The sequence below is a fragment of the Lytechinus variegatus genome, chromosome 14 (assembly GCF_018143015.1).
Source record: "Lytechinus variegatus isolate NC3 chromosome 14, Lvar_3.0, whole genome shotgun sequence".
In the NCBI taxonomy this organism is placed as follows: domain Eukaryota; kingdom Metazoa; phylum Echinodermata; class Echinoidea; order Temnopleuroida; family Toxopneustidae; genus Lytechinus; species Lytechinus variegatus.
In genome coordinates, this window is record NC_054753.1 from 5,847,511 (window position 1) to 5,873,285 (window position 25,775).

At 35.3% G+C, this 25,775-nt stretch overlaps 1 protein-coding gene across 1 annotated transcript in view; it reads left to right on the forward strand.

Annotated features, from left to right (window-relative positions):
* The window catches only part of LOC121427899, a 43,223-nt gene that overhangs the window by 9,030 nt on the left and 8,418 nt on the right, over positions 1-25,775 (forward strand). The window contains exons 8-21 of the mRNA XM_041624472.1: positions 743-850; positions 1,240-1,411; positions 2,470-2,582; positions 12,626-12,774; positions 13,142-13,298; positions 13,608-13,762; positions 14,531-14,660; positions 17,831-18,043; positions 18,687-18,865; positions 19,053-19,243; positions 21,037-21,158; positions 21,460-21,608; positions 21,938-22,094; positions 22,403-22,557. Coding sequence (XP_041480406.1) covers positions 743-850; positions 1,240-1,411; positions 2,470-2,582; positions 12,626-12,774; positions 13,142-13,298; positions 13,608-13,762; positions 14,531-14,660; positions 17,831-18,043; positions 18,687-18,865; positions 19,053-19,243; positions 21,037-21,158; positions 21,460-21,608; positions 21,938-22,094; positions 22,403-22,557 — 2,150 coding nt within the window. The remainder of the gene's footprint in view (positions 1-742; positions 851-1,239; positions 1,412-2,469; positions 2,583-12,625; positions 12,775-13,141; positions 13,299-13,607; positions 13,763-14,530; positions 14,661-17,830; positions 18,044-18,686; positions 18,866-19,052; positions 19,244-21,036; positions 21,159-21,459; positions 21,609-21,937; positions 22,095-22,402; positions 22,558-25,775) is intronic.

The following is a 25,775-nucleotide window of genomic DNA, read 5'->3' on the forward strand; positions in this document are numbered from 1 at the left end:
TGGAGATTAAACCTTCTCTGTTTGGGACCCAGATACCAGGAACAACATCCACAAAGATGAAATGGTACAGAGACGAGATATGAGATGCAACCCTTAATCTTTACAGTTTGACGTAAAAAAAAACGTGATGGAAGATCTAAATTGGTCCATTCTTCAAGAAGAGACAGGACATCCTACTAGGAATGAGAAGCACATCATCCATTCACTCAAGCTCAAACAGTTGAATTCGTATGTACTACCACACTCAAGGACTTAACCACGAACACAAAAAATGTGCCCCGGAAGTTATCTTAGCCCCCATTGGTCTTTTGTTAACGGCTGCTTGTCTTCCTGCACGTACAAACGTCATTATTGGGGTATAAATATTCTGTAAATAAACTGTACATAGTTCATGAAAGAATGTAAACTGCAATCGACACGGGGGTCTACAAGCCTTAACAAGTTTGCAAAAAAATATCAATAAGACAATCAATAGGCAAAACGCAGAGGAAAAGAAGAAAAAAAATATATAAACACAGACACTCACATTATCTCAAATCATACGCAATAACATAACTTGCTTGACATAATCATTGATATCAGTGGGGTAATGAGCCAGAAACTTTGAGGGGGCTAGATATGGTATATCGGGCAAATCTTTAAAAAAGTTGTGAAAGAGCAACAATTTCGACACTTTGATTTGGACGTATACCCCACACTATTCCCTCTACCTCTTACACACATACCATTTTCCCTTTGTCAGGTTCCGATGTTTGAACAAGGAGACCGTGTATGCGTCAAGACAGACAAAGAATACGTGAAGGAACTCCAGGAAAACAGCAAAAATGGATGGGCAGATGGTATGGAAAACGTAAGTAATATATTCGATATTTTTGTTTGTTTTTTATACCATGAATCACAATGCATGCCCCCCATCTGTCTGTAATTTTCCCTTCAAGACTTAGGCATTTACATGCCTGGTCTCAATGTGGGACCATAAATATAAACCTGTAATAAACATTACAGGCTGATTTTCTAAGTTTTTGTTACAACATGCTCTAAATATTTAATGTTAACAGAATAATAATTCAACGTTGCGTTTTATAATTATTTTTTATACTCGTCTCCAAATTATATTATATTATTGTTATATGCAGTAGCTAATATACTGGTGTTGGGTCACTTATCACGTCTTTAAATACATTCAAATGAAGAAAAAAAAATGAACCATTTGATGCATCCCTTTGACATGTTTGACAGTGCCTGGACAAGGATGGTACAGTTCTACTTGTTGATGAACATTTTGACACATGGGTCCGCTTTGAGTCAGTAACGCCATCGGATAGCTGGTGGCATCCCTGTGCGCTAACCCTCGTGGAAAAGAAACCACACCATCTGGGCGATGGAGCCAAATCCACCCGTATCAAATCTGGTAAGCTTTGACGTGTTGATGTTATCATTTGATTAATTCTTAATGCGGCCTTAATTGGTGCCCGATGCCTCAGTATGCCTTCAGTTTCTGACCGAATGAATGCAAAACAAGCAGCATAAGTAAGTTAATTTCTTTTAGCAAGATTTGCCATGTACGATGAAATTATTGGCCCACTAAATCTGTAATGTGTTCTGTAATTTGTGCAATGGAACTGTATACGCAGCTGTATGCTTAAAATATACAGCTGCATGGCTGCTGTTGTTACCAAAGAATGTCGAATTGAAATAATTTGTCATAGAGGCGACCTAGTAACTTGGTCTATAATCAGTCTGCGGTCGACTTCTCAGGTTGTCTTAGGTTCAACCCATTTCGTCGACTATCGATTTGATCGTAATTTTTGTTTGGTCTACATCAACTTTTTTTATTAATAGCCACTTAGTCTTATTCTCATTAAGCATAATGCCTAGACATGCTAGATGCTCTTATTTCATTTCAAATCAATTTGCACTTTGTAAAAAAAGAAGTGAAACATACAGGAGCTGCTTACTTTAAAAGGTCTTAATAGTCAGGAAATAGAATTTGAAAAGATGTGGTAGGCATCATACTATCATAATGAAATCATATACTCAGGAAGTGTCCCCCCCCCCTCCGAAAAGAGGCATTCCACATGAAAAGAACCCCTTTTTGAAAGTGAATCTTGCCTTTTGAGAAATATCACCTTTTTAATCTACGCATTTTTTTTCATGTTTCCATGGCGAAGAAGAATAGTGTAGTAGCTTTCACGGTACACCATAATCTCTTGGGCAAGTGTTGGTCCTGAAAAGGACCACCCAGTCTCTAAATTGATATTGGGGGGTCCTTTTCAGGACCAACACTTTCCCCAAGAAAGATACATGGTGTACCGTGAAACCTATTACACTATCTTATTCATATTGTGAAATATTTCCTTTCTTTTTCAATTTTCTATTTTGATCAAGCGATGATATTTAAAATACATTTTCTTTAATCGTTGTTAATGGAATATTTACAGTGAATCATTTAATATTTCATCAATGCAGACATTACTGGCTTATCCAAAGACGACAATTCTATAGAGTCTCAGCTTTATAATGCTGCTAAAACTGGTGACCTTGATCGTGTATTGGAGATTCTGTCTTCTTCACCAGAAAAAGTAATATTTGCTATATTTTTTTAATAAATATTGATTAATCTTCTTTCCATATTCGTGACCATATTCGAAATGTGATTTGCATTGAATCACTGTGCTGTATGCAAAATAGTTCTTACAGTAGGCACTATCTAACTAAAAATAAGTGGTGTAATGTATTACTGTATAGGATCAGATTGTCAAATTGGGGGCAGATTATATGAAAGAGGATATACAGCCTCGTTTTATATGTAATTAAGGGCGTCTATTATGAAGGGTGGGCGTGTATGTCTGTGTGGATAGGTGCGTGTGCGCACATGTGTGTGCGCACATGGGTGTGTGAGTGGATGGGTGAGTGAGCATCATCGTATGTAGTCGTCGTGTGTGGATAAGGAAAATGGCGAATGATTTGCTTTTTGAGGGTAAATTATGGTGTGATTTTATTATGCAGGATATGGATGCGAAATTCGGCTGTTTTGGAATTTTTATGAGTTTACACAAGCAGCATTAGCTTTCTAGAAGGAATGGAATGCCAATAGCTGAGGTTTGCATGTACATGTACTTCTGAAGAAACAAGATACTGCAAGCACACCAGAAATTATGGAGGTAAACGTACACCAGAAAAGTAATAAGAAAGTTTGGCAAGAATGTCTGAGGACAGAAAGACAAGGAGGAAAAATGAAGAAGAAAAAGAACAGAACAGAAACAAGAGACATATTTTCACGTGTTGTGCTTTTTTTATAACTTTGTTTTAAAGGAGAAGTATGTACAGATTTTTTTTCTTATTCTGTCTATAAACTGTTCAAGTTGGTCATTTCAATTTGAGTTATCGATAAGACTATTGCAATGCCTTTAATTTCTGAGTTTTAGATGTGGAACGAAAATCTTACGGTTTTTTTTCTCCTTGCTTCTCCCTTTATCAAGATAGAGGAGAGCCTTTCAAAGTATAAGCAATGTGTCCATTGAAGACTGCAAGAAGAAAATTGTAATATCACAGATAAAAAAAGATGTCAAGAAACTTATGACGTTTTGACTTAGAGGGAAAAGGTAAAAGAAAAAAAAGTAGAAACAAGAGACATAGGCCCGAATTCACAAAGGTGGATTCTGCAAAATCCACGGATTAATCCACGGATTTTGCAGAGTCCACCTTTGTGAATTCGGGATATACTTTTAAAAATGTTTTCAGCATATTTTATATTAGAGAAATGCTTTTGTTTAGTGCATAATTTGGGTAAAGGTGAGAATTATGTGAAGATATTTTTTTAGTCTGTCAAAAAAAATTGTTCCGATTGGATAAAAGAGATGTTATTGGATGCTGTATTAAGAAAATTGTAATATCACCGATTAAGAAGAAATAATGAAACTTATGACGTTTTGACTAAGAGGAAAAAGGTAGAACAAAAACGACAACCCAGAAAAAAAGACATGGTTTCACGTTTTGAGCATATTTTATACTATAGAAATGTTTTGAGTCAGTGTATAACTTGGGTAAAGGTGAAGCATTATGTGAAGATATTTTCTTATTCTGTCTATAACTTGTGTTTCAAGTTGGTCATCTCAATTTGAGGCATCGATAAAACTATTGCAATGTTCTTAACTCCTGAGTTTAAGAAATTAAGACGAGGAACGAAAATTTAACTCTTTTTTTCTCTCTTTCCTTCACCTTTTAATAAGCTAGAGGCTTTTGCCTTTCAAGGTATAAGCAATTTGTTCATTGAATGCTATAGGAAAGAAGGAAATTGTAATACCACTGATCACAAGATATTGATCGTTGTTGTTTCTTTTTACACATTACATATTTCATTTGGTTGAATGATGAAGATCACTCTGGTTTGGTATATAATTTTCAAGTGGAGGAAATGTCAGCTCATTATACAAATCTATTTTATCTGCATTATTTGGTTTTAAAGGAACATAGGTATAACACATGACAAGGATAAAATATTGCAACGTCGTTAAGTTTCCTGGGATTAAGACTAGGAAAGAAATACATCTCTATTAAGAAATGGGCGTGGACATTCCTTTAAAAAAAAAAATGTTAGCTTTGTATGGAAGCTTAAAAGTGCCACCGAGATGTTGAGATAATTATCTCGGGAAGTCGACATCTTGATAGCAAAAGATAAGATGACGAGATCCTGGATCTCATCATGTCGACATCTTTTAGAAGAGATGATGAGATGACAAGATCCTGGATCTCATCATGTCAACATCTTTTAGAAGAGATGATGAGATGACAAGATCCCGGATCTCATCATGTCAACATCTTTTAGAAGAGATGTTGAGATGACAAGATCCCGGATCTCATCATGTTGACATCTTTTAGAAGAGATGATGAGATGACAAGATCCTGGATCTCATCATGTCAACATCTTTTGGAAGAGATGATGAGATGACAAGATCCCGGATCTCATCATGTTGACATCTTGTAGAAGAGATGATGAGATGACAAGATCCTGGATCTCATCATGTTGACATCTTGTAGAAGAGATGATGTGATGACAAGATCCTGGATCTCATCATGTCAACATCTTTAGAAGAGATGTTGAGATGACAAGATCATCTCATCATCTCATCATCTCTTCTACAAGATGTCAACATGATGAGATCCAGGATCTTGTCATCTCATCATCTCTTCCAAAAGATGTCAACATGATGAGATCCAGGATCTTGTCATCTCATCATCTCTTCCAAAAGATGTCAACATGATGAGATCCGGGATCTTGTCATCTCATCATCTCTTCTACAAGATGTCAACATGATGAGATCCGGGATCTTGTCATCTCAACATCTCTTCTAAAAGATGTTGACATGATGAGATCCGGGATCTTGTCATCTCATCATCTCTTCTAAAAGATGTTGACATGATGAGATCCAGGATCTCGTCATCTCGACATCTCTTCTAAAAGATGTTGACATGATGAGATCCAGGATCTTGTCATCTCAACATCTCTTCTAAAAGATGTTGACATGATGAGATCCAGGATCTCGTCATCTTATCTTTTGCTATCAAGATGTCGACTTCCCGAGATAATTATCTCAACATCTCGGTGGCACTTTTAAGCTTCCATAGCTTTGTGTTGACTTAGTACTGAAAGGAAATGGTATTTGCAACGATAAAGAAAAGGGGTAGAATGGACGATATGACTACACCTGTGAACTTTTTAAATGGTAATGTCACTGTTGAATTGCGTAATTATAAAACTAGGGGGCATAGGAATACCTCACCCATCAATAAGGGAGATGTTTTCTGAATGAAGTCTGTTAAAATGTTATTAGATGTCAGTACTCTCTCGGTTTCGTATCACTGACCCTCATCTGCATTAGGATATTTCTGCGTCACTAAAAAGTCTATGATATGAAAGGAATACTTCACCAACTAATAGGGGAGATCATGTGTCTGAATGAAGTTTCCTTGAATGTTGGGAGTGGTCAATACACCCTTTGTTCCTCCTGACCTTCATTTGTTACAGAATTTGTTTCAATAGTAAAACAAAAATACAAAACTATGGGAGAATAGGAGTACCTGTCAACAAATGAGGGAGGGTTTGAGAATGGAATCTGCTTTTAATTGTTAGGAAAAGGTCAGTACTCTCTTGTCCCCCATCACTGGTCTAATTCTTTGTATTACAAAATGTACTTCTTGATAGTCAAAACATTTAGGAAAGCAAGGTGAACATATTTTAGCAGTCATTACGTACTATTATAAACATGAATTTTTATTGATTTTAAGAATGCAAGCCTAATTGATATTCCATAGAAAGGCTGTCCTAGTGAAATTAGGTCATTGAAAGCACCTTTTATAATCAAATGAGGAGTTCCTACATAAATGAATGACATTGTGTTGTCGGGGGCAATTAGGTGTGAGGGATAAAAGAATTTGTCCAGTATCCCATAATAAAATAGAAAGCATCTCAACGTGTGTATAGATTCCAGGGACTAGATTTTGATGTTATAGATGAAAAGCTGACACGTCTGCGAAACAATGCATAGGGAATTTAGTTTTAGTGGGTTTTTTTTCTAAGGATAGGAGATAAGGATTTCGCATGAGTGGTTTGACGAAGTCATGAACCATGATATGTGCAGCTTCCTCAGCTATGATTGGTCCGCTAGAGAAAGAAGATCAGGTTAATTTTATCAGTAGATATTCAAAAGTTAATGCAAAGACTTAGTTACAAGTTAAATGTGGAAAGTTAAGTGAAAAGAAATGCAAAACAAAAGAGAAAAGAAAGGAAAGAATGGAAAACAATTATACTTAAGGTCTTTTTCTATGAGCTATGCACTGAGGAAAAAAATATATAGTTAGTTTTATGCTTATACTTTCTTTTTCTGTTCTTCTGTTAAACATATATAGATATACAAGTCATGTATACTCCGAGTTTCGTATTGCCCTTTGAAGCTAATGAAGGTATATTTACATGTAAATATTTGAACTAAAAGTGGGCCATGTGCTCTCTCTTTTGGCACTCTCTTTTCAAATTTGGGGTTTGTTTTGTTGTTTGTTACTGTTTTTTTACCCAATACAGAGAAAATTTTTACCCATTTTTTTTCTTTCCATTCGTATTTTTTTTTTCTCTCATTTACTCTCTTTCCTTAGAATGCAATGAGGTATCCTATTAAGCAGACGAGCTTACTATAATTTTCCTCTGTAAAAAGACTATCAATACTTTGCGTTTTAAAGCCATCAAGCTTTCATTTAGAATAGGTGATGGGAGGGGCCTCGAAACTTGCATGTCTGGTTTTGGGAGATGGTAGATCGTTTTTCTACCTTTGGGTTTTGGGCAGGGGTAGGATATGGGAGGGTGGGCTTGTGTGCGTATGTGAGGGTGTATGTTAAGTGTGTTGGATACTGCCTTCATTCCTGCTGTTCTTTAATCAGGTTGAGGAAATAAGCCATCTCGGCTTTCATGGGCAATCCTGTCAAGGTATACACTACTGTTCATATTTTTCATGTACTTGTTCACAGTTACCTGACAAATAAAATCAATCAATCAATCAATCGAGGTTTTTTCATAGAATGGGTCATATATGTAGCTTGTGCTGTTACGGGTCATTGAGTACTATTAATGCTGTTTTTTCTTCATTTTGCACTTCCTTTCTCTCTACAGGCGTGTATGTATGGCATAGGCATACGTTTGAAAGTTTTGTTTTGTGTAAAGCTCACTGGATATGGAGGGTTTGAATTTTATCTCATTAAATGTAAGAGGTATGAGGGATAGAAGTAAAAGGAACATAATTTTTGGATGGGTCAGAATGAGGTAAGGGGATGTAGTTTTGTTGCAGGAAACTTACAGTACCTACGACGTTGAGAGGGAGTGGCGAAGGGAATGGGAAGGGCAGATGATTTTTAGCCATGGGTCAAATCATAGCAAAGGCGTTCTTATTCTTTTTAAACCAGGAATAAACTTTAAAATTGATCAGGTAGTTAAAGATGATGATGGACGTTTCGTCCTTTTGAAAGGGGATTTATTAGGGTACAAATTGGTGTTAGGAAATGTTTATCTTCCAACTAGAGATAAAATACATCAACAAATTGATTTTTTGGAGAATTTGGACAAGTGTCTCTCAAACTTATACTCTCAAAATTATTCGCTTATTTTAGGGGGAGATTTTAACGTAATATTTAATAAAGACCTAGATTACATGGGGACTAGTGTGAATGTTAAAACATACTTCGCGAACCAGCTAGAGATTTTTATAAGTAAACTTGAATTAATTGATATATGGAGGAAACAGAATCCAACAACAAAGAAATTTACCTTTAGACAGAATACTCCTCTTGTGCAAAGTCGTCTTGACTACTGGTTTATTTCAAAAACTTTAGAGGGTAAGATAAGTGCATGTGACATTATTACTTCAATAGCTCCTGATCATTCAGCAATTATTTTAGAACTGAAACCTTTTCGATTTAATGAAAGGTATGGTAAATCTTATTGGAAATTTAACAATAGTTTATGTTTAGATAAAGCTTTTGTACAAGGAATGTGTGAGGAAATCAGAGTGATAAAAACGGAGTGGTTGAAGGAATTTAATACCAAATCTTCCTTTTGGGACTTTCTTAAAATGAAAATGAGAAATTATGCATCGAATTTTTCTAAAAAGAAATCGAAAGAGAGGAGACTCAATATACAAAAACTTGAAATAGAAATTACATCACTCGAGGAAGATCTAGTGCAATCTCCTAATAGTCCTTCAGTTATCAAAAATATAGAATCTAAAAAAGGTCAGTTAAAGAAATTATATGATGAGTCAGTAGATGGGCTCAAGGTAAGGTCTAGAGCGGTTTGGTATGAAGAGGGTGAACATAATAAAGAATACTTTGAACAGTTACTTCGCTCCAATAAAAAGAAAACTGTAATAAGGGAACTGATCAATGACACTGGGGAAGTAGTGAAAGAAATGAAAGAAATACAGTTAATTCTTAGAGAGTTTTACGGAAAGTTGTATTCAGGAAATTTAAATATAGAGGCTGACTTAAAAGCTAACAGTGTATTTTGTAAAGACTTACCGCACCTAAGTGTTGAAAGTATGAATACTTGTGACGGAAAAATTACCAAAGAAGAATGTTATAAAGCGCTACAAAGTATGAAACTTAACAAATCTCCTGGAAACGACGGGTTTACTGTAGAATTTTATCTTACATTTTGGCCGCTTTTAGGAGGGTTACTGGTAGATGTCTTAAACGAAGCATTTGAAAAGGGTTGTTTATCAACCTCTCAAAAACAAGGTGTTATAACATTAATTGAAAAAGATGGCAAAAATCCTTTATATGCTAAAAACTATAGACCAATTACATTGTTAAACACTGACTATAAGATAATCGCAAAAATAATGGCAAAACGAATAAAGGACGTTTTGAATGACATTATTTCTCCTGATCAAGTTGGCTATATAAATGACAGACACATTGGTGAAGCTATACGTTTGATAGATGATGTAATTTTTCACTGTAACAATTACTGTGAGGAAGAGATTTTCCTTATAGCAGTCGATTTCCAAAAGGCTTTTGACTCTGTCTCACATAACTTTCTTTTTAAAGTATTAGAAATATTTGGGTTTGGACAGTATTTTTGTTCTTGTGTTAAAACAATGTATAACGGAATTAGTAGTTGTGTTATGAATGGAGGTTTCTCCACTGGTTATTTTGATATTAAGAAAGGGTTAAGGCAGGGTGACCCACTTTCACCGTATCTGTTTTTGGTAGTTATAGAAACCATGGCTCACGCGCTTAGGAATGACAGTGTTATTAAAGGAGTGGAATTTGGTGATTCTGAAGTTCGACAAATTTTATATGCCGATGACATGACTTTGTTTGTTAGGAATGAAACATCAATTAAAAGAATACAGGACATATTCCAAGCTTTCCATGACTTAAGCGGTTTAAAGGTTAACATAGAAAAAACTAATATAATGAGGATAGGAAAAAACAGGAATGACCTGGGAACACTACCATTTGGCAATATTGTAACGGAAATGAAAATTTTAGGCGTATATTTTTCCTTGGATGTAAAGAGGATGGAAAACCTGAATTATAAGGAGATTTTGAGTAAAATAAAAAGGATTCTGGGATGGTGGAAACAGAGAGACGTGACAATAATGGGGAAAGTACATTTGCTTAAGACATATGCCTTGTCAAAACTGAATTATGTTTCGTCATCATTAGTTGTTCCAAAGTGGGTAGTGACAGAGATCAAGAAAATTTGTTTTGAATTTGTATGGAACGGAAAAGACAGAATTAAAAGAGACATTTGTTACCAGGACTACGGAAATGGCGGCTTAAGGATGATAGATTTTGATTTATTTGTGAAAACTCAAAGAGTAATGTGGTTAAAACGGTTGCTTTATGGGAAAGAAATATGGGCTGGAAGCGTTATTTTGACTATAGCTTTAGAAAAGTGGGAGGTAGGTTTATTTCACTCTGTAATTACGATGTTAAATTATTAAATTTAAAAGCACCAGTGTTTTAGTTGATATGTTAAGGGCTTGGCAAGATATGGAGGAAAATCGGAATTTTAGTGCAGGAAAAGCTAATCCAATTTTTTTCAATAATAAAGATTATATTTTGAGAGGTAAAATGATTTTTGATGAAGACTTGTTTAAGAAAAATATTTATCTAGTAGGTCACGTTCTCGAGGAAGAGCAGGTGAGAACAATCGATTATTTTCATAATTTAGGTTTGAGTGCTGAAAATATCATGGAAATTTGGAAGTTAACTGATGTAATTTTGAAAAGCGGAAAATATAATGGGAATTTCCACCATTTATGCTCGAATGACGTACACAAGTACAATAATCTCTTTGAAGATGTTTGAAAAGATAATTTTACTGAAAGATGTACCTTCTAGAAAGGTTTATGAAAATTTTGTAATAAATTTACAACATCTCTATACTTTACAAATAAGGGATGGCCACAATAATTTTGATGTCTCAAAAAAAGAAATCTCAGGAATATTTATAAGACCTAGAATCACAATAATCTTACCAAAAGTAAGAGAATTTCAATATAAATTACTTCATGGTGCAATATACACCAACGAACATTTGTTCAAATTTGGTTTTAAAGATACTAATATCTGTTCATTCTGCAAACATAACCCGGAATCTTATGAACATTTATTCTGGCTTTGTAATGATGTTAAAGCTTTATGGCAGAGGGTAATTGAAAAACTTAGTTTGATAAAGCTTCAAAATGCAGAGTGGAAAGATATACATGTGGGAATTAATGGATCCGATCTTGAAGTGAAATTTTGTAACACGGTAATCTTTTTAATGAAATATATCATTTTTAGATCAAGGTCAGAAGGTAGAGTTCCTACTCAAGAAGAGAGTATTCAGAGAGTCGTAGAATATCGAAATGAAGAAAAAGCAATAGCTATTAAAAGGAACAAGTTAGACAAGCATTTATTAAAATGGGAGAGAATGTACCGAAATGGCAGGACTGAGGGCGATATCCAGGTGTGATTTGGGAGAAAGTGACTGTGTAGGTGTGTGTGAGGGTGTATGTGTGTATGTGAGGGTGTGTGTATGTGTGTTTTTGGGGGAGGGATAATGAAGTTTTCCTTTGGGATGGGTGATTCTTTGGGATGTTTTTTTTTTTTTTTTTACTTGTCGATTTCTTTTTTGATTTGCTTTGTTTTTGATGAGTGCAAGCCAAGTAATCTCATATAGTTTTAAATCATTGTTGAATATTTGATACATGAAAGGAAAAGTGTTAGGCATATTATATGTATTTTTTTTAAGGGGATCCTAGTGTCAGTATATCTATTTGTTAATTGGTTTGTTTTGGATTTGGGTCTACTTTGTTTTGTTCTTTCTTTGTATTCCATGTATAAATAGCCCTCCACAAATGTGCAAGGGAAGACTTTTTGATTGGGGCGGGGGGGGGGGGGGGAAGGAGTGGTGTTTCAAACATTTTTATAACTGATTTCATTGTTTCTCCTTTAAGTTATATATGATTTATGCTGGTATTAAGTTAGTGAAAAATGTCCAAATATGAAATGTAAAATATTATGTGTTTTGAAATGTTAATTTGAAATGTTATATATTTTTGTTCATGGAATCAGAATAAAACAATATGAAAAAAAAATAGATGTGTGTAGTAGAGAGGCGGTTGTGCGCGCCTGTCTGCATTGTGAGCGCTGCAAAACCAGGGACGATAGAATATCCTCTTTCTTAGGTGTAGGTGTATGTTTTGACTTTTGAGATACACTGTTAAAAAAACCCTGATTTTACAGAAAAATAAAAGAAGATTTTGCAGAAAGCAGTACCAGAATCATTCTTTAAATTCATGAAACAGGAATTTTTCTGCAATTTAACAGAACAGGTCTGTTAGAAAAAGGGGAAAAGAGTGTTTTATTTAAGGAAATTTGTAAGATTACACACACCAAATACCTATTTCCTGTAAGATTACGCAATCTGGTAAGATTACAGGTGTTCTCGAGACTCTGCTGCAAGAACTTCTTTTAGTTTAAGGATAAATTTTCTAACAGTGTAGTACTTTTTTATCATCTCTCTATCGTAATTAATAAATGTCTTTAAAGTGCCTATTGCGCATTGAATGTTTTGTATTAGGTTAATTGGAAAGTAAATGGCAAGAGTCCACTCCATAAAGCTTCTATTCGTGGTCATCTAAAGGTTGTTAAGGCGTTAGTAGAGGCTGGAGCTGACATAGAAATCACTACAGATGATGGGCATACTCCACTGCATTACGCAGTTGAAGGGTAGGTATGGAGTTACATTAAATCAAAGGATAGGGGAAATAGATTTAATTGAAAATGATGATGACACCCAGTCAAGGGAGTTTCATTGGTGTCTGCATGTGCGGGGGATGAATAAAGACGATTCTTGATCTTCAATCGGCCCGCTTTTATTCAGAGTTGCACCGTCTCTAGTTGTTAATTATGATTTATTTTTTCATTAACGTGACATACTATCAATAGCGTCTTTACAAAAAATAATCAAACATGTGCCAAGAGGCCAAACTTAAAAATAATTGTCATAGAGACATGAACAAGCTTTGGGGTTACTTCATTCTTGGTGTACCACAATTTGTAAATGTTATTAAGCTTGGTATTGTGATGTTTTCAGAGACGAGCCAGCAGTTGTAAAATATCTAATTGAGAAAGGAGCTGACATTGATAGAGGTAGCACAAGACATAGAAGAGCTATCCATCGAGCAGCCTATGGAAATAGTGTTGATTGCGCCAGAATCCTGATCAACCGTGGATGTGATGTCAACGTGCAAGTAAGAATCGGTTTCTTTTGACGTGATTCTACAACGATGATAACAGCAACAATGATAATAATGATAATGATAAATGTACTAATAAGAGTGATGATGATAATAGTAATGATAATAATAATGATGATGAAAATAGCGATGATAATATGAAGTAATAACAATAACATCAATATGAAAATGAAAAAGCGCTGCATACTATTACACGAGAGATTACAAATTCCATCTTTCATGTTTTTCCCCTTCATTGTCATGGATGTTCCTGAAAGTAATGTTAGCTGTGTTTTTACACCCCCGTTTCTTTGTTAAATATAGGACAGCGAGAAAGATACTCCTCTTCATGATGCTATTATCAAGAACAGCATAGATGTTGCTGAGATGCTGTTGGTAGATCCAAAGATTGATACAACTCTAATAAACAAACGAAACATGCCACCAATCCTGTTCGCCGCACTAAAAGACCGTCCAGAGTAAGAATGACTTCATCCATAGTAATGATTTGGTCTGGGTAACAGTTCCCTGATTCAAAGTTATATCATAATGAATGATGTTCTTCGGTCAGCGTGAAAAAATGTTCGATCTCATTTGAGATCTAAGCAGTGGTGTCCAGTTCGGGTGGGGGGATGGGGCGTTTCCCTCATTTTTTCACAACAGAGAAGAAATGGAAACGAAATGTAAAGGAAAGGAAAACTAAGAAAGCAGGGTTAAAACATGATATTATTTTTTAACATCTCGTCAAAATCTAGCAACAATTTGATGTTTGTGATGAAAATAACCTAATTTTTGCTCATTCGCTTCGCTCGCAACTCTTATTTTTTTTTTAAACATGAATTTCACTCGATACCTCATATTCGGCTCCCTCATAATTTATTGCTCATTACGCCGCTTGGCATAAAACAATAATGGATAGTGACTGATTTACCCAACATGCCCAAGGTATCAGTCAGTGAAAACAAATCCCGAATTCGTTCAATCCCCTGTTCCATTCAACCGCTCCGTCCGCCCCCTAATTTATAAAACCTAATTTCCCCAATCCTAATTCCATGTTTTATTAAACAGAGACTCGAATTGATTGACAGAGGTTCCGATCCGGAACTGTAAATAAATTCCCGTTCATCATGCCCATTTTGCGGGTAAGCAAAATCGTTCCCAGCATACTGAGTGCGACTGATCTTATTTCAATATTGTGGAAGTTAAAAAATAGCAATCATATCCTTGTATGATTCTGTCGAATACAGGCTTGTTGAGATGCTTGGACGTCACTCCCCTCCATCGATTCCGGTTACTACACGCCATGGATTCAACATTCTGCACATTGCAGCATGCAACAACCACGTTCAAGTCATGAGGGTGGTTTTAGCTATAAAGGTATCAATAATGGATTACACAATCACTAATTTACTGACCGTTCATGTACAAGTTTAGGTTACGAAAAAAATAAAATCTGTGCTCTCTCAACAAGCTTTCATCAAAATAGAAATGAAAAAACCAAGTCACAACTTGGTGTAATACAGAATTCAGTGTTATACATGTATGGCATATAAAAATAATAATACATGACATTTGTCATGTTTGTAAAGCGCACTTTCCATCTTGATTAGATGCTCAATGCGCTTCAGAGCAAAGCAACAAAGCTATTTACAAAATGTAACTATTAAAAAATTCCAAGTCCATTTATCTTCAATGTTTAAACACATACCCAAGTAAAAGTATGTTTTCGAAAGCTTCTATGACGTAGTGTGTGGAATGGGTACTTAACGAGTAAGTTATCACTTGCCGACAAAGCAAGAATGGAGCTATACAAACCATTCTTTCTTTTGTTAAGAGCTTTGGTGGGTGTTCACGGAAACGCTATCTATCAAACCTATTTTCGGGGAACAAAGGAGTTAGTCAAGCCAAGTTAAAGAATGAAAACCCCGTCCCGGTTCACCTCTATACAATCATCACGCGTGAGCATTACTGAGTAAAACAAGTTTCATAACTAAGTACTGCAGAACTATAGGGTATCCATATTACCATGAAACAATAAACCCCCTCTATTTTCTCTTTCTCCCCTTCCCCTTCCTCTTTTTTTTCTTCGCTCCCTTCCCCTTCTCTCACTTTTTCTATTTTGTATTTCTCTAATCTCTTTCCTTCTCGTTTTCCCTCCATCCCTTCTTGCCGTTTTCTTTCTTTTTCTTGAATGAGCGGATGTTAATTCGGGACGAGTTTTAATTGATGCAAACGAGAGCAGGAATTTGTAAGCATGGAGAGAGAAAGTAATAAGACTGAGCGCAAGAATGTTCAATACTTGTCATCAGCGTAGAAATGAGCAGATGCGAGTTACTAAAGTATTTTCTGACATGAAAAACGGGACAATTTCCCATTTTTTTCTTCCCGCTTTCTCTATTTTCCTCTACTTTTTCTTAAGTCCCACTTCTTTTGTCCCCTGTTCTTTTTACCTTTTCCTGCAGCCTTCCTTCTCTTCCCTCCTTCGCTTTTTACTCCATTCTATTATGTCTCCCTTCTTCATTGTATTTAATTTCCCCCTCCTTATCCTTCTCTCTTTCTCATTCTCTCCTCCTTCGTTTTCTTCCTTTGTCTCTTTTTCTCCCCTTCGATTTTCAATCTATTTTCCTTTTCCCTCTTTTCTTTCTGTCTCACCTTCCCCTTTTTTCTTCCCTTCTGTTTTCTGCTCCATTTCACTTTTTCCTTATTTCTTTTCTTTACCCCTCTCCCTCTCTGTCCTCTTCGCCCCCCCCTCTATTTTCTCTTTCTCCCCTTTGCCCTTCTTTTATTCTCTCCTTTCCCTTTATCTTATTCTCTCCCTTCCCCTTCTCTCCCTTTTTTTTCTATTTCTCTTATCTCTTTCCTTCTCGTCTTCAATCCATCCCTTCCTTTTAGCCTTTTTCTTTCATTTTTGCTTTCTTCATCTCCCTTTTATCTGCATCTCGTAGATCCGCGCCTGAAGGGCATATCAGGGTTTAGAATAATAAAGGATAACCATGCAGGGAAAGAACAAATAGTTCTAGGACGACCTCCGGAACGTAGGGTCAACATCGACAGATACCAGCTCCATTGTCAGAAACTCATTTACGATCACGACTAACCATGTCAGTGAATGAAATAACGGACACCACGGGGAGAATATTTATAGGAAATGACCCTTTACGCTAGTGCCAGTGTGTAATCGAACACAATGGGTGATTTCAAGTAGGGTGTTCGGTCTTGAGCGCGTGAAAAGGCTGCTGAACCGAGCCCAAACACCGAGCTGAGTTCAGAGGAGCGATACCGATCGCGTTATCGATATCCTATGACGTCACGCCTCTGTGCTGCGCTGCTGATCATCTCAACTTTACGCGAGAAATTCTCGACGACGAAAGTGAAATCGGGAAAAAAATTGCAGTAAAATCTTATCGTACAGAATGGACAAGTTAAAATCACTGCAATAATCAGAAAGCATAAATATTATTTTTCATTAAAATGTGTAAAACTATAATGACTTGCGCTCATCTTAACTGTAATAGATAATTTTACGTGGGTGTTTCATCATGTTCGCCTCCTGTTCCTGAAATACAGTTCATCAACACCGAACTTGAAATCACGATTTTCCCAATCCTGTGGGTTGGTGTTGGTGAATAGGGAAATTGCACGTAGATCGTCAACACCAGCTGTAATGCTCGGTTCAGCAGACGACATTCAATACCAAAGCTCAATACAAACTGCCGGAAATACGTCATATTTTCCGAGGTGAATCCCAACACCAGCGTGATTTCAAGTACGGTGTTGTAGCTGGTGTTGGCGTTGTCCCAACACCAACACCAGATTTCAACACCGTACTTGAAATCACCCAATAAGTCATTCGGTGAAAAAGCCTAAAATCCCAGTAATCAACCCAAAACTTTGTAATTTTCTTAAAAGTTTTTATCCACGATAAATGATTAAAACACGGCTTTGAAAACTTATGCTTGATATGAGATAAAATCACATGCAGTCTTGAACGATTGTGTCAAATCAGACGTCTTCTTTCGACCAAGAATGCACGGCCAAACACTCTAGGGAAACACCCTAAGATAGCCGCGGGCACGACCCGCGGGCGCTCCCCTAGGGCACACATGCCCTAGAGAATCAATCGCGGGCGTCTTCCCTTTTCCGCTGCCTGCCGCTCCCCTCAAATGTCCGCTACGGGCTACCACGTTCATCCTAGGGGGCACTGTGACATTTCCTGCAGCCGGCACTGTAACTCTTTTTTTTCTGTCTCTTTTATTTAATATCATTAGTTGGATGAGATTTCTTTTTATTTTTGGATATCATCGACGTGCTTATTTAGGTTTAGGCTATGTCCGCGCGCCAATTTGTTTTCTTTTCTAGGATTATTATTAAAAGATGGCATGCTATACATGTACATGTACAACCATCATCACTTATATTTGTGTATCCGGGTTTGTTGACTTATCCGAAAAAAAAAAAATTGTGTACATTAATGACATTGTAAGTCAAATGGTAAAGTCGGAACCTTTATTTGCAGAATGTGTTTTTTTTCTGCCTTTGTCATTTAGGATCATGGACTGTGCATAGACACGAAAGCAGACCATGGAATATCAGCCTTACATCTCGCTGCAGAGGACGGATACTCAGAAAGTGTTGAGTATTTATTGTCTCAGGGAGCAGATGTGAATTTGCAATGTAGCAAGGGCCACAGTGCGCTTCACCGATTAGCCAGTGCTGCAAGGCAAGATTTAAAAGTCGAAGAAACGCAAGAGCTTAAAGCTGTAAGTGTCATGAATCTTCTCAATTCTTGTTTTGTTCGTGATAGATCCACATCTGTAACATTAATAATGATACCGTCTTTTGGACGTTTCCAATGGGATGGTTCAAGTCATGCAGGCCAGGAGCTGCAGTAAATAATTTTTCTAGGATGAACCTAGCAATATATTACGAATGTTTTGTTTTCTCTCTCTTTTTTCTTGTTCTTTTACCTTAAAAAGAAATTAAAATCACAAACAAGTCTGATTCAGCTTGTTCTCTTGCTGGCTGATCCGATTCATGCTCCAAATAAAACAAAATAATGTGAAATAGAATTTCTACCTTTAACCCATCAAGAGGTCTTCACGGATACCCCCATGCACACCCACACATAAACTCGCCGACCCACATCCCATCCATGTTCCCTACACACTCCATGTTTTCACCCACATTAGGCCTACCCCAAGCATGCACCTCCAAACTCACGCATATGCGTGCGGTGAGTACCATGTACCATGACAGGTTAAAAGTTTATTCCCCAGATTGTTGAAATCAAAAGATGTTAGGAATCTAAAAGAGTTTCATCTCATTTCTCTCATTTTTGTCCAAGTAGGTTTTATTATATATTACACGTGTATATGTAATTACAACGGCTTGACATTCTTTCAGATTCGGAAGAAATACAAAGACGGCGGTGTAGATACCAATACTGAAGCATTACTCTGTTTTATGGTTCTTCATGGCGCCTCCATCGATATTGAAAATGAATCATGTCGTACCCCTCTGTACTACATCGACGATCCAAAACTAAAAAGGACTTTAAAGCAAATTGCCCATGGAGTTAATAGGTAAGGCAATATAAATGCTAGTGAATGAAATTCTGGTTTATATGAGAAATTGAATATTCAGAGGGCAAGGGGATACTTGCCAATTTATTTCCTCATTTATCACAGCAAAATTTTCCATTGAGGAATAAATTTATATCAATACTAAAAACTAGCACTTTTATTTCTTATTATTTTTTGGATATTATAGGAACCCTGACCAAAGGCCAATGCAAAACTTCGGAGAAGGTGGGGATTTTGGAATTGGGAGGCTGAATATAAAATCCATTTCAGATGACAATATCCTTATCCCAGACTCTGGCGTAGGATTTGCTCAAGAATTAACTACCGACAAACACGACGAAGATCACCAAACAAGAAGCCAGTCAAAGGATTTAAAAGGTGGGAAAATGTTAAAAGCACGCATCTTTACTGATACTCGTGCACTGACATGTGTAATTGAATATTTATAGTATCATTGAATAACGATAAAAGCTTAGTGTTTGCGTCTAGAAAATATATATATATTTTTTTCTATATTTCTCCAAAGATGCATGTAATACATTAACATAGAACATTATAGAACTTAACATATCTATTAAGCTCGTTGTGATTCATCAAGATACTACAGTCATGACCATAAACTTACTTTAATGCATGTTCGTTATGCTTTACATCTCATGCTGATATTTCAAAGATTAAGTCCACCCCAGAAAAAAAAATGTTATTTGAATAAACATAGAAAAATCACTCAAACACAATACTAAAAAAATTATCAAAATCGGATGCAAAAATGAGAAAGTTATGACATTTTATAGTTTCGTTTACCTAAAAAAGCAGGTATATACACAACTCAGTGATATGCAATTAAATGTGTCAATGATGTCCCTCACTCTTTCTTATGTCTTTTACTGTTAGAATTTTGCAATATTTAAATTTTTTTCCGATGTGACAATAAGGGCCAACTTGACTGAACCATGAAATGTTAAAACAATGGTATTACTACATGTTCAGGGAGCAACAAAACTTTGTTTCACAGGACAATAAGGAATTTTTTTTATTATTTCATGTTTCATACAATAAAATTCAAGAGAAATAGTGAGAGGGTGATGTCATCAGTCACTTCATTTGCATGCTAACCAGGACGTGCATATAACTATTTATTTTTTTCAATTAGGCGAAACTTCAAAATATCATAGCTTGCTTATTTTACATCCGATTTTGATGAAATTTTCAGTGTTCCGCTATTTGGATTTTTCAATTTTATTCAATTTAACTTTTCGTTGAGGTTAAATTGTCCTTGAAAATGATAAAATAATCTTTAACGCATATAAATATTCATCAAATTAAACGAAGAACAATTTCAAATAGGGATGTCAATAACAAAATCATTAAAAGATACCCAAATTTCAATTTTTAAGATGTATTTTTCAAAGTCATCTGTAAGGGGCATTCCCAAAATACATGAGCAATAGTTACAGTGTGTTCTGAACAACGAGAAAAAGGATATTATAAAGAAATTTGTATTGTAATATTTTAGCTTTGTTGATGAAGAACACTTTAAAGTAATCATATAGATTTTTCCCATATAGTAATTGGTTCTGAAACAATATCAAAACTGACTCTCAGATTAGTTTTTTTGATAACTGACAGTAACGCATGCTTTATTACTCAAAGAAGTGAATTCTTAATAGTTATTTCACCTGAGGCTCGATCGTACCAAATATAATCCTTTCTTGATCATCGTCTGAAAAAAAGTAAAATGAGATAAATCTAGATTTCAATATCAGAAAAGCTGTCTCAGCTTTTCTTGACATTTTCGCCAGTGATCCAGTCGGAGTTTGAGGAAAAAGAAATGATATATTTGTCCTCAATATAAGGATAGAGATGCAAAGAAAAATTAGCCAAAAACAATTGGTTCTATCTCCCTATATAGCTCAGAATGTGTCTTACCTGACCACAGACTCACAGAGGTGGGCAGTAATTGGCTATTAAGGGAATCGAATCCAAACAATCGACAGATCTTCAACCTCACAAATTCTATCATTTGTCGGGTATTAGTGAGTCGCCATTTATCCCAACATATTTTCAGTAAATAGTTGTCAGAGTTATTATACGTTATACCAGTGATATGCCCCCGCGTTCTGCTTGTCCAGCCCCCACGATGTTTTTATAATTCTCCACTGTATATGCAGAACTTGGGAACTTCTGTGTAGACGATAAGACTGATCTTGGTATCGACTTTGAATTATTAAGGGCAGCTGAAATTGGTGACCTAAGACGTATTTCAGAGATACTGTCATCTTCGCCTGAAAAGGTATTCATTTATTTGTCATTCATATTCTCCATAAGAGTGATATTCTTCCGTAATGGATTTCATTTCAATAGAAGTAATGTTTATCAGTGCTACTTCATCTCACTTTATCGAAAATTTCTTAATCTCTACGGCGGCAACACAGATGCACACACATTAATCTGAATGCAAGCTTCAACAACATTCATGTGCACCCCCTCATCCTAAAGGAGGACCTTACTAACCCTTTTAATTTCACCCCAAAAAATGCTATGAACTCGATGAATGATCTTCATTAAACTGCCTTCGGGATTATTGGTATTAGGTAAATGTCAAAGTTGGAGGCAAGAGTGCTCTCCATAAAGCATCCCTTCATGGCCACCGTGACGTCGTAAAAGCATTGTTAGAAGCTGGAGCTGATATAGACATCACTACAGACGATGGACTTACTCCTCTACATTTGGCAGTTGAAGGGTAAGTCCAGGTCTCTCGATTATAACGAATTGACGAGGATGATCTTGATAATACAAAAATGAAGTCTTACTTTTTTATTGAACTAATGATTGAACTAAAGTTTTGATGTTAAAAAATCACACACAAAAATGATCAAAGCGTTATACCCGACCTTTCTTCACCCACACCGCGAAAATAACTAAAAATAACTATCGCATGAGCCAGGTGTTGAACCTACGGCTTTAAAAATGCTAAGGACATTTAGCATGTAGTAAGACGGATAAATTCTTCTGAATTGTCACAATGATGGCTGCAACATAGTTATACAACTAAAATTCTCTACATTTCAGAGATGAACCAGCAGTAACAAAGTACCTGCTTGAAGAAGGGGCTGATAAGAACAAAGAAAATGTACGCAACAGGAGTCCACTCCATCGAGCAGCTATTAGAAATCATGTTGATTGTGCTAGAATCTTAATAAACCATGGATGCAATGTCAACGTGCAAGTACGTTTTGATTCTATTTTTCTTTAGTGCTTCATAGGGAAAATCCTAAAAAATAATAGAATTGTGAGAATATAATGTTACGAAATATTTTACATGATCAGTCGTTATTTTAGCTAAATGGAAATAGTTCTGATACTTTCTTGACCAATATGATAACAATAATTTGTGTGTCTTTCCATAAAATCCGAATGAAATAATAACTCTGCCTTTCCACGTTTTCGAGGGCTGTAGAAGTGTAAAAATATCCCCACCCTCTACAACATATAATTTTTAAATGATTTTTATGATTATTCTACCACAATGTGAAGGACTATCAGAAAGATACCCCTCTTCATGACACCATTACCTCAAACAGCGTAGATGTTGCAGAGCTGCTGTTGAAAGTTCCAAGCATTGACACCAGCATCGAGAATGAGAAATCATTCAACCCCCTTCAATTTGCAGTACTTCGGGACCGACTAGAGTAAGCGCTCCATGGATATTCTGCTCTTCGTAAAACTAAAAGTTGCTAATTACTTAACGCACGACGGATGACCCTTTATCGGCTTAATAATATGTCGCTGACTTAGCACCCAAGAAGATGTTCCCGTCGTGCGTAAAGTTAATTAATACACCTGTTTTGATAGTAATACCGTGTAAATGACATGTTAAACACTCAACGGGCAAATGACGGAGATTTCTTTTCAAGATAGGTTACTGATGTCACTTCCGGAATTGTATTTTGTAGTGAAGGTTAATTTGTATACGAGGGATTGTAGCAAAAATTAAGCTAAATTATAAAAATGAGAGAAATTATATATGTACAATAGCTTTGGCATCTTGTATGTATGAAATAAATGAATGAAGAGACCAGTGGTTAAATCAAGGTACCCCTGAGCTATCCTCTCTTTGGAAAAATTAGTGATGCCGAAAAAATGTATCTGCTGGGAATCGAATCCGGGGCCCCTGCTTGAAAAGCCGGTGCGTAACCACTAGACCACACAGACGGGTTCGTGGTAAGGGCGACCCCGATCAGATTGACCGTCAGATAAATTGATTTCGACACTTTACCAATTATAATTTCGTTTGTCGGGTGTAGGTGGGTTTTGTTGACCTCAAGTCAGGACACTTCAAGTCACATGACCTGAAGTCATGTTTGTGAACTTATATTTTGTTTCAACTACATGAATTTAATCAACAAATTCATCTTGAATGAGCCAAAAGTCCATTCTCGATGACATATTAAGATACTCCTATAAGCATGTATAATTTGGAAAGAAGCATTTTGTGATCGACAACATCAAAAGCTTTAGAAAAGTCCATGAAAATTCCTATGCAAAATTTATTAGTATGAATAGGTGTCAAAATTCTATCTTGTAAATCTATCAAAGCGTGTGCAGTACAGTGATTTTTTCTAATCCCGTATTGTGAATCTGTGAGAATTTTATTGTTTAAACAAAATGAATACAGTCTATTGTAAATACACTTTTCAAACAACTTAGAAATAAACATGATAAACGGTAAAATACATTGTAGACATAGGCCTATAATTATCAAATTTTATGAGGGTCATTTTTTTAGATACAGTAGTTACCTTAGCTATTTTCAACTTTTTTAAAATAAATTAGTTCTAATATTATCAAATCCAGTAGAATTGCTATTATTCAATGAATTGCACATTGAATGACCTCATTTTCCGTTATAAGATTTAAGAAAAAAGATTTGTCAATATGATCAATGAGAAAATCTTTATAAGAAGTGTCATTAGGAGAATACATTATAGATGTGGTTATCCGTCTGGAGGAGCTTATAAAATGTTGATTAGATTCAGTCGCTATGTGTTGTGGGTCCCAACCTTTTCACTCCCACTGAAAAGAATTCAGGTAAAGACGTTTTAGGTTTGTTTAATAGTGAGTTTATGACTGACCAGGTTTTTTTTGTATTGTCTTTGTATTGCTTTAATCTCTAAGAAAAATATGTCTTTTTTGCATGCCTTAAAATTGTATTCAATCTATTTCTTTATGGGCAATTCCAAGCAAAAGTGGACATTTTCCAAAACTTTGTATTGGCTCTATTTCAAATCTGGATCGTATTTTTCTATCACAACTCATATGGAATTTCATAAATACCAAAGGGGCGCATAATTAGCCACAATTTTTTTCTTACGCATCTCCTTATAGGAGAATCGCAACCATACAAGAAATTCTATACATGGGACTACATATATATATATTTTTTTTTACTTTTTTTCAATTTAACAGAAAACTATTGCTTGTTTTGTGAAATTTTCTTTCTTGGATAATTTGAAGGTCATCATTTTACATCATATTAAACAAAATTTTAAAAAAAGTTCAGTTTATATTGTTTTATGAGTGGATATTTATCATGTCACTCCATAACCGTTACTCCATAACCGGGAATGGGTTTACGTTTTAAGTTGTAATTAACAAAATAATTGACCAATTTTTTAATATAGTGCAATATATTATGTTTTCTCCTCAAATATGCATGTCCATTTTGCGTCACTCCGTAACCATGATTATGAATATTCATATCTAATTAATTCAGTGGATCAAAATAATGAATTTTATTATTTTAAAAAGTGGGTTTCATCAACTACTGTCAGGTACCATTTCTTTGCAAATAACTTTTCAAATATGGGTGATATCTTTGTTTGAATGCAGAAAAGTTGCTTCTGAATGTCACTCCGTAACCGTGGAAATGCCCATATTTTTTTATTTCCTTTCATTATCTAATGAATTATTTTGGAGAAAATTTTTATAGTAATGATTTTCCTTGTTAATGCATCTGAATAAATAGGTAATATATCTGTAAAGCGCTTAGACACGTCGTTCCGATGAATTAAGCGCTATATAAAAAAGCGGATTATTATTATTATCCATGGTTTATTGAACATCCGTTTGGTAGGTTTAGATTTGAGCAAAGGAAAGTTATTATCAAACGATGGGATAAAACGAGTTATAAAAAAAGAGTATGCATCATTAACATTTGTAAAATTATAAGGACTACTCCATTTTTCCTGGTAAAGGTCATACCGAAAATTTATTATATATACATCCGAGTATTTACGAGTAAGGCGAGGTTGATGGGAATTAACATTAGAACATTTCGAGATCAGAAAAATTGGTAGATGATCACATGTATCTGAACATAGACTACCAGAGCCAAAAATGAATCTAAAAACACTGGTGAATATATTGTCAATAAGTGTATCTGTGCTTAATGTAATACGAGTTGGAGTTCTTATAATTGGGAATATACCTAGTACAGAATTAATCCGAAGAATTCGTTAACAGTATCATCATCTTTGAATAAGTCAATATTAAAATCACCGGTTATATAATTTTTTCAGTTCAGTACATAAGTTGTTAATAACACTATCGTAAAATTCAAGAAATAAATATAATTTGATCCCGGTTTTCTATATATGACACCAATAGTAGAAATATATACATATATATATATATATATATATATATATATATATAGTCTGCTTCTTCATATCAAATAAAATGATTACATATAGTTTAGAAAATGCCGTATAAATAAAATCGTTTCAGCGTAATAATTTGTTTGAAAAATGAGTTTCACTATGAGTTTCGTATGTCCATGAACAGAGGTGTTTTTCACGACTCTTTCACAAACGGTTTTTTAATTCTCTTTTTTTTCACATCATTGGCA